This window comes from Ambystoma mexicanum, chromosome 8 (genome assembly GCF_040938575.1).
Source record: "Ambystoma mexicanum isolate Mex_15411 chromosome 8, UKY_AmexF1_1, whole genome shotgun sequence".
Taxonomy (NCBI): Eukaryota; Metazoa; Chordata; class Amphibia; order Caudata; family Ambystomatidae; genus Ambystoma; species Ambystoma mexicanum.
Window position 1 is genome coordinate 177,507,563 of NC_090929.1, and position 17,917 is coordinate 177,525,479.

Here is a 17,917-nt window from a genome sequence, read left to right on the forward strand (position 1 = left end):
ACTGCAATAAGGATCTCCATGTTACAGGAAGGAGCAGCCTACCTCACAGGCAAAATTAGAACTTGCCTTCAGCTCACTACAAGCCACCACCAACCCCAAGAACGTAATGCACTTCTGGTATCTCTACATCCCCACTACCGCCAAGCCCCCCCCCCCCCATAAAACATAGGTTTGCAATGCTCACTTGCAATATCGCACCATGCTATGCCACCCGCCCCTTCCACTAACTAATTCACAAGTAGCTACCTCAGCTACTGCCTTGCAAGCTTCAACAGACTCCTTCACTGCGCTCTCCTCAACACTAGATCGCCGACAGCCCATGAAATCTTAGAACTCATCACATTGAACAACCTTGACATCCTCGCCCTAACCGAAACATGGCTAACTACCAGCTGCACCTCCTCTGAGGTATTCTTCCTTTCCTCTCTTTCACCCAGAGGCTTACTGTCTCCAGAGCTCTGGTTCTCTCTAGGCTGGACAATTGCAACAGCTTCTTTCTAAATCTGCCTGCTTCTACTCTCCGCTCTCTGCAACTCATCCAGAACAGGACTGCAAGACTTGTCCTTGGCCTCAAGCCCAGGGATCGTATCTCTCCAGGACTGAAATCTCTGCACTGGCTCCCAGTGGCTGTGAGGATTAAGTTCAAAACCCTCTGCATTGTCCACAAGGCCTTCTGGCGCCTCAATACCTTCAACTCTCTCTTCCTAAATAACTTCCTTCTCTGGCTCTTTGCTCATCCGCCTCCAACTCCCTCAGGGTTAGTCGCTTCTCCAAGCAACAAGTTGGTGGTAGATCTTTCTTTGGCTGAGGAAACTTGAGGAGAATCATCTCCGGTTTCAGAAGCACCTCAAAACCTTTCTCTTTGCTTCTGTTTTTTCTCCTCCTATCCCCTGCCGACTTTCCTGGCTGAAACTGAAACTGCATTGGTTACCTGGCCACCCTCTGATCTCGAGCCCAGGTCCCCTCCCCCGCCAGTTGCACACCTGCGCCACCTTCCTGGCAACCCCCGCACTTGGGAACTGTTTTCTGTATCCCTACAGTCCCTCTACCAGTACTTGAAACCTGATGTTGCACTTACCCTTGCACTTGACACCAGCTGGCCGTACATTTACTTATTGTTTATTTATTGTATTACCCCATGTACTGCACTGTCCCCTCCCCTTACCTCCGCACTTTCCCCCTTCCCATGCACTTGCATGATCTGAATGACACCTGGCCTAGTAGGATCGCTGTCTCGGTGTTCCCTCTGTTCCCCCTACCTTGCCTCGTCGCACCTTGAAACACTTGTCTATAGGCGCGTTATAAATGCCATATCACATAATACCTACGACAGCCAGCCCAGCCTTATCCCGGCCATCCTGTCGGGTTATGCTATGTTGCGCTGCGATAGAACACACAAAAAGGGAGGTGATGTTGCCCTTATTTCCAAGGACTCCCTCACACTGTACCCCACCAACACCTTTGATATTAACCGCTAGGATCCGACAATGCCACCACGACCATCCACCTCGCCTATCGACCTCCAGGACACACCAACACCTTTGAAATGAATATCATCAACCTATTGTCCACCAACATCAAACCCACCATCCAATTTGTACTCCTGGGTGACCTTAATCTTGGATTTAATGACCCCACGGATTCTGATGCCAACACCTTACCCAATTCTCTGACATCACTTCACCAACACACTTGCTTGGTCGTACCCTAGACTAGTTAGTGGACCGCAACATCTCCAAAGCACCATGTTCCTAGTCCGATCACCACACCATCATCTTCTCTATCCCTAACCCCACTGCACCAGCCAATCCAGCAGTCAGCCCAACTACCACCCTGGCACGCAACCCTCGAAACTTGACCAGTGACAAGGTCATCTCCCTCCTCAGCACCCCTTTCCCCCTCCACCCAGGACATCACCCTTTTCGTCGAGCACTACAATACCCTGCTTAGCAAGATAGTCAACCTCCTAGCCCCCCTGCAAACTAGGAAAACCAAGCAACCATCACATCTTAACTCCTGATTCGCCCCAGACCTCTGTGCCACTAACACCTCCAAAAGAGCCGCTGAAGCTGCCTGGCACAAAGAAACCACCCCCCCCCCCACACCTCTAGCTCAAAGCAGGACGCAGCACGGAGACTGGCGAGAACGTGCAGTGACGTAGCAGATCGAAGTTCACTGCACTATTGACACAAGCAGCTGGAGTCGCCACAAGCAGAGGAAGGCAAAGAGGGAACCAGTCGGCTAACAGGACGCACTCCGTCAGTGGGCTAAGAGCAGAGACGAGGGAAAATGTGAGGAACACTGAAGCCACCAATGAAGAGCGGTAAGACCAGGAAGAGCGAATGGGATATCAGAGCGCTTCAGGGTGAATATTGCATACTGTTGACAGTGTGAGAGAGCCGAGGTAAAGGAACTGAAATCATTTATACAAATGCAAACATTGTTAAGAAAGGGTTGGTGACCCAATACTTGAAAGACATTTACCTGGATGCAAGAGAGTGAATGGAGAACGGAGAACCCCAGATAGGATAGTGAATTATGTAAACAGGAAGTGTGGGGGACGCAGCCATGAGTGGACAGAAAAAGCCATTGCAGGAAAACAAACCAGACAGTGTGCGAGTTTGGGATCCGTACCCAAGTGAAATACCGTGGCAGGAGAGTAAACCAGAGATAAGAAAAGAAGCGAGAAAACACTGGGGTAAAACCCCCACTGTGAAATTATGGAACAGTGATAAACAATACAAAAGGGAAGAATCATACACCTCTGAGGCTAATTAACAAAGTGGCAATACCCTGGCAGGAGAATACACCAGGGGTAGGAAAAGGATTGAGAAAGCTCAGGGGTCAAAACTCCTCCTTCAAATTGCGAAACAGTGACTGTCCATACCAAAGGGAAGATAATTGAGATTCAGAAGTAAAAGTTGCAAATACCCTGGTAGGAGAATACACCGGGGGTAGGAAAAGGATTGAGAAATCTCAGGGGTCAACACCCCGCCTAGAAATTGTCAAACAGTGACAGTCAAATGGAGAAGCGAACAACCATGCCCCTTTGAGGCTACTGGACATCCAGAGAGTGAGAACCTGAATCTATTTTAAAGACCGGTGTGCTAAAAGGAGATTCAAGGGAAGAGTATTCCCTCTTGAACAAACTGGAAATATGTGACATATCAATCATCAGAAGAAATCTAGGGGAATAGAAGACCCCTTTCCTGGTGTATCTTTATTCCTTTTCTTTTCTGCACCTTCAAACTATGTTTGGAACTTTGAAAGAAAGCTACGAGTAAATACCTTACAGAAATCCCCAAGTTACACATTATATTGAGTTTAGCGTGCAAGGGTCCGTTTAGGATTTTGGATATAGGATGAAGGATGCTCTTTGGTTTAACATCCTCACACAGACGTGCCTTCATTTTGTTAAGGCAGAGAAACCCCTTTTAGGATTAGGGATAGATAGGATTTCTCACAACCCATCTTATTATTTTGTGATAAATAAAAGTCTGTAACCAACACTTAACATGCCTCTCTGTCCGAGTCTTACTCTTGATCGCATACAGCGGCCTCTTAAAATCTGTCCACCAGCCCATATTCCAGAAATTCATCGTAACAACTGCTACCAGCCTGGTCAGTGTATATGACAAGTGTAACAAAAAGCAACTTTGAGAAAAAGAAAAGGAGCACATACAATGCGGACCTGACGCATCCAATTTAAGGTGGGTGCTGGATAAAAAAATAACCTGCCCTTTCACCAATGGCAGCCTGAAGGACTACCAAATGCACAGCCAACAATGTGATTGGACAAGTGTCACAGATGCCCTAAACAATCTACAGAACACCAAGGATAGTTCAAGGGTTTTTATTGATCTCACTTCTTCCGATCTTGTTAAGCTGCAGATGGTTCTCCGGTACTTTCCACTTGGTGTTCGTTAAGTGTTCCATTCCTGCTGTGCTGTGGTAAGTTGCCTTACCTTCTGATCCGTTGGGAAATTCGTGTGGGCCAGAGTCCTTGAGACTATATGTTGGTCGGCGGCTTCATTTGTCGCTTTGCTGTGTTTTGCTGTTGCCACCCTGTGGAACTTGCGGTTCTGAAACAGATTACTCGGGCCAGCAATAGAATTTTAGGGTATTGGGTTATCAACAATGAAACTTAAGTTCATTTAGGGGGTGTTGAAGAACTGGGGCCCTCCAAATTCGCTCAAACCACCCCTGGGTAGGACCTGCTCAGGCTTACTCCACAGTAGGCATCCTACACCAGGTCGCAAGGAGTTTCTATTTCCCCATGACAGGTTTAAGCCAATGATGCCGACACAGAAGGAAGAGTGAGACTAAACAGAGCACACAAGTTAGAGTCCAAATACATAGCAAACATGCTGTGGGTCTTATTGAAAACAACGGGGCAAAGTTGAAAAAAGGGTAATTTTCCAGCAACAATTCTTAATCATTTTACCAAAAAACTATCACCCTAAGGCAATTTGATGAGATTTAGGAGTAAACACGACACTGTTTGAAGACATTTACCAAGAAAAGTCTGAAAAGTCTGAATAGAGCTCTACACATTAAACATTTTTGAAGAATAAATTAGCCAAGATAGGCGAGTCGATATAGTTGTTTCATTAAAGGTAAAATGTACTTAACTTACCTAGTCATAACTCTAGCATGTGTCCGACTATCCATTTTGCTAGCAAGTAGCAGAGCATGACCCCATAAACCATGCTTCATGGCAGATTCCAAAGCGTCCTGTTAACAGAAAAACAGGTAAAATAAAATCAGTAGTTCATATGAAGGATACTACTGTAATTTCCAGCAAAAACTATTGTATGGTGTAGTCCATTACAATCCTGGTTTACATTTTCTTTCATTGCAAGTTATGCTGTTGGTGCTATTCAAATAATATGTTTGTTTATAAAAACAAGATCTACTTATTCAGAAGCTACCATGACTTTGCTCACTGTTAAGGAGTTTTACTCAAGTTAGTATCTGTGATAGAACTTAGAAAAGCCCACCTTGGATGTACAGGGTTCCAACCCTTAGGGTTGTCCTGAACCACACAAAGGTTTGGTCGAACGGCTGAGCAGCCAACCTTAGTGTAGGAGGGCAGGAGGGCTGTAGGAAGGTACAACGAACTCAGAGCATAAACATTCAGCAAAACACTAATACATTAAAGTTATATGAAAAAAGTAGTAATTTAATATCTACAATAAGGCACACTTAAATATTTGTAAGGTAAGTAAGTACTAAACCCAGTAAAAATATGTAGAACACATTTGTAAATATCTTAAGTAATAGACCATAGGTGTAGTAACTTTCAGAATAACTTATCCAGTAACAAATCTCTTAGTAAAACCATCTGAAACATGTATGCAAACTTTTCCAACTTATGATAACTTTTTATGACTTTGTTTCAACCAGTCTTAAAGAGTCCAACCCTAGCTTATGAGAGTCTCAGAATGTTTAGAGGGGCCATAGGCCACCAGAGGTTATGAGTTGAGCAGGATAGGCAGGATACAGTGTTCACGGTTCAAAAATGCCAGAGCTAAACAGGCTCTCTTCTGGGTTTGCATGTAGGTAAAATTCGGTTTTCCAAGTGAAGGAAGCCTAGGGATTTCCTTGTGAAGTTGCCTCAAGGACCAGTGTCCTAAGGCATGAGAGAGTACAATGGGTTGTCCATCCCAGTGCATCTCTACTACAACCCCCAGAAATACAGGATCAGCAAGCAAAGCTCCAGGTTTTACAGGGAGCAAGACCATACCTTAAAATGAAGAACTTGTTGCTGCAGGACGGTTCCAGTGGAGAGGCACCAACAGACCCAGTTACAGGTTTCTCAGTCTTGGCGACAGAAGAAGGGGACTTTGGTGGATCTATGTAACGCTCACCTGATTCCCGTAGAGGCGCCGGTCTTGACTGGGCGTATACCGTATCTTCAAAGGTGATGTGTAACACACGGCTGGCTCTTTGGGCTGGACCTCTGTGCACTGTATGTCTGACTTGAAGGGTAAGATGTCTGCAGATAGAAAATATGGGATTAATGAACTGGGTTATTGAATGTCTCTCTCTTCTTCCCTTTCTCTTCTCCTGTAGAACCCAAAGGTTAACGCTCTCACCTTAGGTAAGTGAACGTCGTGCTCTCCATCTGCCTCGGGGCAGGGTGCTGTAACCAGTTCCTTCACTGGATAAGGGGAGCAGGCCTCTTGACTTCAGAGGACTGCTGTCCGTCGTTTACTGCACGAACGGTAAGTTTCGAGTAATTCTAATGTCTTTAAAAGTCTTTAGGAATGATGTCTCTTGTTTTGCAGGGTTCCGGCGATGGCGGATGACGGGCTGAAGTGAGTTGAAGATGGAGCCCGTGTGATGAATAGAAGCGCCTGGAAGCACGTAAGTAAGCGCTTGTTGCCTGCTTCACGATGCGCTCTAACTGTCTTTTTATTTTGCAAGTACAAGTTCGGAGCGGTTGCAGGGTGCCGGAATACCCACTGGGTTAGATGTGGAAAGGAGTAATGGCACGTGAGTATTAATGTTCCCCAATGTCTTTAAACGCACCTCGTTTTGTCTTTCAGATGCGGGATGCAGCGCCGAAGGCCTCCGGAGCGTGCGAAGAGTTGGTAAGCTTTTGTCTTTCAGATGCCGGAATGTAGTGCGAAGACCTTCGGAGCGCACGAAGAGTAGGTAAGCCTTTGTCTTTCAGATGCCGGAATGCAGCGCGAGGCGTTGGTGACAGCCGATGGACCAGGTAAGTGAAGCGCTGTCACTGAAGACCGTAATGCTAACCTGTTCTTTCTTGTCTTTATAGGTGTTGCTGAAGACTGGATTCAGGATGGTAAGCCTTTTTCCTTAGGCCCAGGATCAGATGCAGAAGACACGATGAGCGTTCTGCTGCAGAGGATGCAGAATAACGCAAAGCAAGATTCATCCATCGGGTGTGGTTTAAATAGCCTCCTGTAGTGCTTAGGTGTCTCCTTCCACAGCCACGCCTAGGTAAGAAAAGAGTTCCTGCTTTCCAGAAGAGTTCCAGTGTTCTGAACCTAGGGAGTGGCTCCTGCCCCACCCAACAGGAAAAGTAGTTCCAAACAGAAGAGGATCAGAGGCTCAACTGGCAGGCAAGTAAGCAGCATGGTCTGCTGCAGGTAAGTCCACCCAAGCATTATGAGCCCGGCGCTTCCAGCGCTGGGACTGGGCATATTTATGAGCCTGGTGCCACTGGCGCCAGGACTGGGTCCAAAAGGTCCCAATTGGGACTGGTTGGCACTCAGAACCTGGGTTATGGATCTGCTTCCAAGGGAGTTGGGAAAACCCTGACCTTTTGGAAGCAGAGATCATGACAGTACCCCCCCTCAAGGCCCCTCCCAAGCCCGGCTTCTCCGGGGGTTTTGGCTTGTCAGGAAATGTTCGGTGAAATCTTTTGATTAGGCGAGGAGCGTGGACATATTCAGCAGGTTCCCAGGATCTCTCTTGGGGGCCGTAGCCTTTCCAGTCAATTAGGTAAAATAGTTTAGATTTGGAGATCTTGGAGTCCAGAATGCTTTTGACTTCAAACTCGAGTTCCCCATCAACTAGGATAGGTTTTTGAGATTTAGTCGGGTTTGAGGTTGCACGGGTTTTAATAGAGAGACGTGGAAGACCGGATGTATCTTCATGTGCGAGGGCAAGTCCAACTTGACCGCTACTGGGTTTACTATGGTAGTGATGGAATAGGGACCAGGGTATCTTGGGTTGAATGTGCGTGGCCCTTTTAGAGGTAGATATTTGGTGGATAACCAGACTTGATCCCCTACTTGATATTGAGGGGCTTCCTTCCGATGTTGATCTGCTCCTTTCTTGTATTGTTCTTTAGCCCTTTGAAGGTGAGAAACAGCTTCCTGAAAGGCTTGGGTGATTGTAGAATGCAGGTAGTCTACTGCTGGTGTTTCAAGATCTTGGAGGGGATCCAACTCCGATGTTCGAGGGTGACTGCCGTATAAAAGAAAAAACGGGGTTTTCCCAGTTCCCGAATGGACAGAGTTATTGTAGGCACATTCGGCTATCCAAAGGATGTCTTTCCAAGTTTTTTCAGTTTGTTGCAGCATGCAGCGTAAATACTGTTCCAGAGTTTGATTGGTCCTCTCGGTTTGTCCGTCGGTCTGAGGGTGGTGACTGGTCGATAGTCTCACATCAATTTGAGCTGACCGACAGCAACTTCGCCAAAAATGAGAAATAAATTGACTACCTCGATCCGAAATTAGAACCGAAGGAAAACCGTGCAGTCGGACGATGTTTTCGAGAAATTCTCAGGCCAGAGTTGCTGCTGTTGGCAAGCCTTTGAGCGGAATGAAATGCGCCATCTTGGAGAATAAGTCCACGATTACTAGAATCGTATTGTATCCGGAGCATGAAGGTAGGTCGGTGATGAAGTCCATAGAAAGCGTATGCCAAGGGCGAGGTGGGATGTCAATAGGGCGTAAGAGGCCTGCTGGTCTTTCCTTTTGACTCTTGTTTTGGGCGCATACTCCACAGGACATTATAAAGTCTCTGATATCTTTTTTCCAAGACGGCCACCAGAAATAGCGCTTGATCTTTTCTGAGGTCTTGGCCATACCGGGATGTCCTTCCATTAAAGAATCGTGATAACAAGAGATTACTTTTTTCTGTAAATCTGTGCTGGGCAGGTATAATCGTTCTTGGAAATACAATAAGTTGCCCTTTACTGCAAAGTCCTTTCCCTGCAGATGCCAATTCTGTATGTCTGCTGGAGTTACAAGTTGCCTGGCTTTATCCTTAACTTCCTCTATGGATTGTGTGGCGATGACACCCAGAATTCTTTGTTCGGGAATGATTGGTACAGGTTTAGGGTTGATCAAGTGTTCTTCCACTCCCATCCGAGAAAGGGCATCAGCTTTACCGTTTTTTGTACCAGGTCGATAGGTAATTATGAAGTCAAACTCGGCAAAGAATAATGCCCAACGGAGTTGTCTAGAGGATTGGGCTTTTGCGGTTTTCAAATATTGCAGGTTTCGGTGATCCGTAATCACAGTAACGGTGTGTCGGGCCCCCAGCAGATAATGCCGCCAAGCCTTAAAGGCAGACTTGATAGCCAGAAGTTCCTTGTCAGTGATCGTGTAATTGATTTCAGGAGGCGAGAATTTGCGGGACCAAAATGCCACGGGATGCAACTGATTGGTTACCGGGTCCTTTTGTGATAGAACTGCCCCCATGGCAAGGCTTGAAGCATCAGTTTCCACGATGTAGGGGAGTTCGGGGCGAGGGTGTTTTAAGATTGGTGCAGAGATAAATTTAGTCTTCAAATCCTGGAAAGCTTGTTCCGCCTCGGTAGACCATTCAAAACGTTTGTTTTTCTTTAACAAGGCAGTGATGGGCTGGACTATTCGAGAAAATTCGGGGATAAACCTGCGGTAAAAGTTAGCGAAGCCTAACATGCTTTGCACACCTTTTACGGAGGATGGTGATGGCCATTTGAGAACTGCATCGACCTTCTTTGAATCCATACGCACTCCGCTAGGTGATAATATGAATCCCAAGAATTCAACTTCAGTCACGTTGAAAACACATTTTTCCAACTTAGCGAAAAGTTTGTGTTGACGCAATCTTTCGAGGACCATTTTCACATGTTTCCGATGTTCAGATTCCGATGAAGAATAAACAAGGATGTCGTCAATGTAAACAACAACACACACATCTATGAGCTCTCTGAGGACATCGTTCATAAAATATTGAAAGGCGGCCGGGGCATTGCAAAGTCCAAAGGGCATGACCTGATATTCAAATAGCCCATATTTGGTGCGGAAGGCCGTCTTCCATTCATCGCCCTCTTTTACTCGTACCAAGTGGTAGGCTCCTCTAAGATCCAGCTTTGTATATATGCATGCTTTTCTGACTTGGTCCAGGAGTTCAGGGATCAAAGGTAATGGATATCTATTCTTGACGGTGATCTGGTTCAGGGAGCGATAATCTATACAAGTTCTAAGGTCTCCTTCCTTTTTTGGAACGAAGAACAAAGCTGAAGAAGCAGGGGACTTGGAAGGACGAATAAACCCATTTGCCAGGTATTGATCCAGGTATTGTCGAAGGTGAAGGTTCTCAGGCTCGGTGAGGGCATAAATTCTACTACAAGGAGGAGTAGATCCAGGTATCAGGTCTATCTGGCAGTCATAAGACCTATGAGGAGGTAGAGAGTTAGCCTGATCCTTCCGGAAAACATCTTGGTATTCTAGGTATTCGGGAGGTAAATGGGGAGTCTCTGAAGAAATTGCTGCCAGTGCAACACCAGGTGGAGGGTGACAAGTAGAGACACATTCTGGAAACTGGACCGTTCTTGCTCGCCAATCGATCAGAGGATTGTGTTTCTCTAACCAAGGTATTCCTAGAATAATCTGAAACTGAGGGGCCTTGATCACATCGAACACGATCTTCTCATGGTGTCCATCTTGACTTACTAGCGTCACTTCTTGAGTGGTATGCGTTACTGGTCCGGAGGCTATCTCCGTACCATCCACCGTAGTAATGACGTCCTTTACAGCCTTGGGACAAAGAGTTAGATTCATCCTCAAAACCATTTCATGATCCACATAATTGCCGATGGCACCGCTGTCGACGTAAGCTTCAATTGCATGTAATCGATCCGGATTATCAGGACTAATGAGGACCATAGGTATCACGAAATGCGAGGTCACGGAACTGGTTTTCACGCTCGGCAAGAGGACCTCTATTCTTGTCGGGCGAGGTCGTTCCCTGCTCTGAGCTTGTAACTTTGGTAACTGCAGCTCCTACTGCCTTCTTGGCAGGTTTCACCGGACAGTCTCGAAGAAAGTGCCCCGAGTTTCCGCAATAGAGGCATAATTGCAACTGTTTTCTCCTTTCCCGCTCCTTTTGTGTTAGAGGACCTTTCAGGCCCCCTATTTGCATGGGTTGCCCAGAGTCTACTCCTTTGGAAGGAGTTGGCGGTTTGGAAAATACTCGAGCATCAAACTTGGAACGATCGGCCTTCCTGTTCTGCAGTCTGTGATCTATTTGAACGAATAAGTCTATATAGTCCGAACAATCTTGTGGGGGATTCACTACTTGGGCTAACATCTTTGAGCTCTCCACGTAGACCTCTATAAAACAGCGTAATCCTTTTGTCCTCAGGCCATTGGGTTTCCACTATCAGTCTGTTGAAAGACGCAATATAAGCCAAAAGGTCTTGATTACCTTGTCGCAACGAAAGAAGCTCATTGTCCAAGGCCTGCCCCTGTGAATGTCTTGCGAACAGTTTTTCCATACTGAGCTGAAAAGCTTGAAAATCATGGAGGACCGGATCATCTTGATTTACTAGAGGGATCGACCAGTCTGCCGCATTGCCACTAAGGTACGAAAGCACGAAAGCTACTTTAGCTTGATCAGTTGGAAAGGCTGCTGGCCGGCATAAGAAATGCAACCGGCACTGATTGATAAATACTGCAAACCTCTTTGGGTCACCAGAAAATCGTTTGGGCGGAGCCAGAGGTACATTCCCAGGTAGGTTGATCTGCACTGGATTCATAGAGGATGTAGAAGGAAGATTTCCCCCAGATGCGGATAACGGGGTCTGTCCTGCTTGTGACTGTAGCAATTGTCTAGCGAGATCATCTGTTCGCTCCTTGGAAATAATCAGTTCCCTTCTTAGAGCGTTCGTTTCCTGACGGGCTGCATGCACTTCTGCCCTTAGTTCCCCAAGTAACTGGGCTAGCTGGTCAGTATCCGAGGTTTCCATTGCGCCTGGACGGGAGTTTTGCGGTAGGCTTTGCGTTCTGTAACGCTCACCTGATTCCCGTAGAGGCGCCGGTCTTGACTGGGCGTATACCGTATCTTCAAAGGTGATGTGTAACACACGGCTGGCTCTTTGGGCTGGACCTCTGTGCACTGTATGTCTGACTTGAAGGGTAAGATGTCTGTAGATAGAAAATATGGGATTAATGAACTGGGTTATTGAATGTCTCTCTCTTCTTCCCTTTCTCTTCTCCTGTAGAACCCAAAGGTTAACGCTCTCACCTTAGGTAAGTGAACGCCATGCTCTCCATCTGCCTCGGGGCAGGGTGCTGTAACCAGTTCCTTCACTGGATAAGGGGAGCAGGCCTCTTGACTTCAGAGGACTGCTGTCCGTCGTTTACTGCACGAACGGTAAGTTTCGAGTAATTCTAATGTCTTTAAAAGTCTTTAGGAATGATGTCTCTTGTTTTGCAGGGTTCCGGCGATGGCGGATGACGGGCTGAAGTGAGTTGAAGATGAAGCCCGTGTGATGAATAGAAGCGCCTGGAAGCACGTAAGTAAGCGCTTGTTGCCTGCTTCACGATGCGCTCTAACTGTCTTTTTATTTTGCAGGTACAAGTTCGGAGCGGCTGCAGGGTGCCGGAATACCCACTGGGTTAGATGTGGAAAGGAGTAATGGCACGTGAGTATTAATGTTCCCCAATGTCTTTAAACGCACCTTGTTTTGTCTTTCAGATGCGGGATGAAGCGCCGAAGGCCTCCGGAGCGTGCGAAGAGTTGGTAAGCTTTTGTCTTTCAGATGCCGGAATGCAGCGCGAGGCGTTGGTGACAGCCGATGGACCAGGTAAGTGAAGCGCTGTCACTGAAGACCGTAATGCTAACCTGTTCTTTCTTGTCTTTATAGGTGTTGCTGAAGACTGGATTCAGGATGGTAAGCCTTTTTCCTTAGGCCCAGGATCAGATGCAGAAGACACGATGAGCGTTCTGCTGCAGAGGATGCAGAATAACGCAAAGCAAGATTCATCCATCGGGTGTGGTTTAAATAGCCTCCTGTAGTGCTTAGGTGTCTCCTTCCACAGCCACGCCTAGGTAAGAAAAGAGTTCCTGCTTTCCAGAAGAGTTCCAGTGTTCTGAACCTAGGGATTGGCTCCTGCCCCACCCAACAGGAAAAGTAGTTCCAAACAGAAGAGGATCAGAGGCTCAACTGGCAGGCAAGTAAGCAGCATGGTCTGCTGCAGGTAAATCCATCCAAGCATTATGAGCCTGGCGCTTCCAGCGCTGGGACTGGGCATATTTATGAGCCTGGTGCCACTGGCGCCAGGACTGGGTCCAAAAGGTCCCAATTGGGACTGGTTGGCACTCGGAACCTGGGTTATGGATCTGCTTCCAAGGGAGTTGGGAAAACCCTGACCTTTTGGAAGCAGAGATCATGACAATCTGGCGACAACGCTTGTGCAGACAGATGCCCAGCAACTGATCTCATTTCTGGCTTGTTGGTGCCTTTTCAAGGCTAGGTTGAAGGACGGTTGTCGCAACAGTAGGCTCTTCTCCTTTTCATGGTCATCGTCTAATGTGAGGAGACTAAGGGGAGCAGGATCGAGTCTCTGTAGGTCAAGAAAGATGCCCACATAGTTCCGGGCGTATTCGTTCTTTGGGCGATGATGCACAGCACAGCACTGGTTATTGATGAATTGCAGGTCATTGAGGTCGCAGCTCTTCGAGGGAAGGTGCAAAATGCAGTTTGTCTTGGGACTGGTTAGGCCCACCAGTCCAAGGGAGGACATCATCTTGTTTGTATCTTCCCTGCTGCTCAGAAGTGGAGGTCGGGACAGCAGCGGTTACTCAACAGGCTCTGGCGGTTTCTGGAAGTGGCTGGCGTGTTCTTCCTTTGGGCTCCTTCGGATCGTAGTCAACTGAGTTTCTGCTCCAGGACCTCAGAATGTAAGAATGTATGCAGGAACACTGGCTGAGCCCACCAATCATAGCCCATGCAACATTCGGAACTTGGGGGTGGCTGTCCAACAGGGACAGCCAGCCTCCCAGTCAGAACTGCTTTCTCTCAGGCACTCTGCAGGACAAATGACAGGGGGTTTCAGTTGACCCTCTCCACATCCTGTCCTGCCAATCACTCAAAAACCCTTTGCAGGCTTTCCAACGGGAAGCCCGGAGAAGACAAAGGAACTAGGGGGACCTCCGCCACCCAGTTAGGTAGAATACCAGCTAGGAAAGGACACACCATCTTGTTCTGGACCCTGTACAGCCACCATTTTGGGTCAATGGTGATCCTTGTGTCCCCTACCGCAGCCGCCATGACAGCCTGCGATACAAATCGTGTAAAAGGTACACTGCCATCAGCCTGATAAGAGGGACTTGTCACAGTAACCAAAAAGTAACTGGAGAAGTGAGAAAAGGGAGACAATGTTTCCCCTCAGCGCGCTACATAAGGTGGGGTGTGCCGATCTCGCAAAAGGAAGTACAGGTAGGATAAACTGTATCTGTATTCCCCTGCCTTGGTAACAGGGTGTTAACCAAGGGAAAATAAAGAAATATTACAGTGGAAGCTCTTGGAGCTGCCAGTAACACTGCACAGGAAGTGTGTGCTACTTCAGTAAAACCTAAATGCCAGAAAAGATGGAGGAAAGCATGACTCCAAAACAATATACCCAAAAGAGGTAAAAAGGGTTCCCAAGAGTAAAAGAATGGGTGAGTATGGGAAAAGGTTCACACTAAATGGAGAATCAGACAAAAATCCATGAGTCCAGCAAAAAGTGCTGCGGGAGGTGGAGAGAATTTCACCCAAAAAGGAAAATCTACCCCAACACTCACCTTATGGAATTTACTATCATAATTTCAAAAAAGACGCATTATGTTTTTACTTTGGAAAGACCTTAGCATGACAATCTGGTGGGTCATTTGTGAAACAGCTAGGTGATGGAAAGGGACAGCTATCTTGAACAAGACGCTCCCCAAATTATAACACGATTGCCCCCTTTGCAGACTTCTGTTCCTCCACCCCAACACACACCTATACACACATCATTTTCAAACCTTGGACTTTAATATAATTTTGTTTGACACCTCCTATGATGCTTGAACTCTTAACTACCTGCCATTGATCGGATTGCTGATCATTTTATAACATTTTGATCTGATGTGACCCCTATCCACCCTACTCACCCTGTTAACGTGTTCAACTTCTAAATCAAAATAAAGATGTGTAAAAAAATAAATAAAGCATGTAGCTTTGAAGAGCAGTATATAAGGCGTATTGTTATGCATACGAATAAGCGTCACTGAAGGAGTGCCTGCTCACAAATCCATGCTGAGGTTTGCACAGTTTGCAGAGAGGTATGTTTAGAAGTGCATTCTTGGGAGCATGCTTTAGCGGGAACCCTTAAGCACTGTCTGTGTCCTCTGATTTGGTTTTCATTCTCAGCGACTACTCTGCAATTTTGTGATGCTTTGGGACAGCCCACTTAAATGGAACCAAGTATTTTTTTTAACTGGATATGGATGAGTTTACTACCATGTGTCTAGATGTCTGTTCTCACCATCCGTCCATCCCCATCAGAGGTTGTAGTGCACAGCATTGCTGGCACCAGCCATGGAGTCGCGGGGGCTCCATTTGCATTACTTAGTTGGGCTACCGGGTAGAACGAGCAAGGCACATCACTTAAGTACAGCTGCTGCCCTCCCCCCTCTATGCCACACAATCAACTTTACTGGATCAACCCAAGTAATAACATGCATCATTGTTGTGTTAATCACCTCAGAGTTTATTGGTTGAATTGACTTCATTCAGCTATATGTTTGCGTGTATTCAACAACTGATTTGACTTCATTCATTTAGTTTACATGTAACATCTTTTTTCTTGATTCAAAATAATTCAGTTGACATCACCGTTTGCTGTTTTTGTTGTATTTTAGTTTTTGTACACAAATGTGCTTATTTTTGCTTCCCAAATCCTTATTATGCATGAATTTATGCATTTGTAATCTCCTGTGTATAGATTGACTTGTTTTGTCTCCCCAACACGTTTTTCCCCGACTTTTGTGTGATGGTTCTTCAGGAGGTGCAATTTTACTTGTGTGGTTTTCGATTTGGTGTTTTTATGAATAGTTAGAATGCCAAAAAATAAGCAAAATGGGTCATTTACTTTCAATATTACTTTTCAGCTTTTTCTTTATGCTGACTTGAATATTTTTCATTTACATGCTAATCTGCTCTATTTTCTATCTTTATTCTGTTGTGGTTTTGCTTGCTGGCTTGTTCAGATTTGAAATCCTTATAGACTATGAGACTTGTGTTTTTCTAAGGATGTAGAATAGTATAGACCCTTGATTATTTGCTAAAGCTTTAGCACTGCATGCATGTCATTGTCACAAAGCCTAATTTGTTCTTAAATACATGCTACTAGATTCTATTGGCATTCGAATCGCATAATGATTTGGAATGGAACCAAAGAACTACTACAGGACTACCACAGCCATCTCAACAATAACACATATAATTTGAAACTAACCATACAATATAGTCAAACCAAAATAGATTTCTTGGATCTATATATACACTCACAAGACAACACCATACATACCACTCTTTTTACCAAACCTACAGCGGTCAATAGCATTTTACATGTATCAAGTAATCATCCGCACCACGTCATAAAACATATTCCGCATGTAGAATTGCTAAGAGTTAAAAGAAATTGGACCACGGAACAATTCGCAGTATGTTTTTCAAACACTATAAAAATAATTCAAACAAAGAGGCTACAGCTCAAAACATCTCGAAAAGATTTACCAGAAAACTAAAACAAGACCAAGAAAACAAACCAGAGGAATCCAAAGTAACAGATAGTTAGATTCATAACGACATACAGCACCAACAACCGAACTATCAAACAAATTTTTAACAAGAGTTGGAACATACTACAAGCAGATCTGTATATGTCAAAGATATTGGACAGCCAACCAAGTATCACTTTTCGTAGAACAAAAAATCTGAAACGGATGCTGAGACCATCTCACTTTCATCAAGCAAAACAACACCAAACCTGACAAACCAATAATGTGGCTACAACCAACCATTAAGGGGAATTACAAATGTGGACACTGCCATATGTAAAGAGGGACAGGTGGCCACCGCTTGCTAATAAAAGCTTAAGGTTATTGCATCAAATGTTCTGGAAATCTAAAGTTCTGTTTCAAAATGTTTTTACCTGGAGCTGCCAGTCCGTCAATGGTCCTGTAGCACTAGGACCTATTCAAACATCAAATCTCCAAAAAACAAAGTGACTCCACTTTGCTAGGAAAGGCGCTTCACAGTTGGCCCCAATTAGGTTGCTTAGTATATTGTCTATTGTAATTAGTAACCAAATGTTATTCCAAAAATATTTTGATACTCGTGGGTTTCATAGCAGAAAATGTTTAATGCACATTTCTGAAATGTTTACTGGTAAAATGTATCTGTGTAAATAACACATTGAGTATTCATCTGAAATTGCCCATAATACTTTGGTGCCAATGCATTTCGGATAAAACCTTCATCAGGGCGGTATTATAGCAAAAAATGATATCTCATAACTACACTTATAACAAAGTTCACAAATAGCATTACAATTCATGCATATCCAATAATGTCAAAAAATGTATGTAGGAACACATACCCATTAGTAAGCCACATCCGTGTTGATAGAAAATAAAAAATAAAAAGAAAGAAACAACAAAAAGCATTTCAGTTAGTTTTCTGCAATAAATTTGTAAGTTCTGTCACTCTATCCGCAATAAAGGCAAATCGTACCTTCATCAGGTCAAAAGAGCGCATGGATCGTAGCGTTGTGCGTGAGCACAAAATGAAGATCTACAAAACATAAAGGTATAGGATCACTTTGAGTCACCCTCGCAAATTGTGCTGGGGGTTGGACTTAAGTGCTGATGGATAAAACAGTGCTTACCCGGCAACTCCTTAAACGTGTCGGCCGTGTGTGCAGCTTCCAACGCGCTCGCGGTGGAAGAGAGTCGGTTTTAAATGTATTCATGGAGACGAGGCGAGGTGGTCTGAGTCGAGCACGTACGCCTCGCGCCCCACCCCCTGGCGTTAGCCTTGGGGCGGGGATGTCTCCATGGTGATAGACACCAGGAATGTGTCTATACGTGTTGACATTTAAAGGCAAATACACATCTTTAAAAGTAGCGTATTACA

At 45.4% G+C, this 17,917-nt stretch overlaps 1 protein-coding gene across 6 annotated transcripts in view; it reads right to left on the reverse strand.

Annotated features, from left to right (window-relative positions):
- The window catches only part of SEC16A (SEC16 homolog A, endoplasmic reticulum export factor), a 1,467,667-nt gene that overhangs the window by 919,786 nt on the left and 529,964 nt on the right, over positions 1-17,917 (reverse strand). For all 6 annotated transcript variants that reach the window (XR_011268503.1, XM_069609587.1, XM_069609588.1 and 3 more), the window contains exon 12: positions 4,637-4,734. Coding sequence is in view for 5 of the 6 variants with exons in the window: in XM_069609587.1 (XP_069465688.1) it covers positions 4,637-4,734 (98 nt within the window). In the remaining variant the exon portion in view is untranslated. The remainder of the gene's footprint in view (positions 1-4,636; positions 4,735-17,917) is intronic.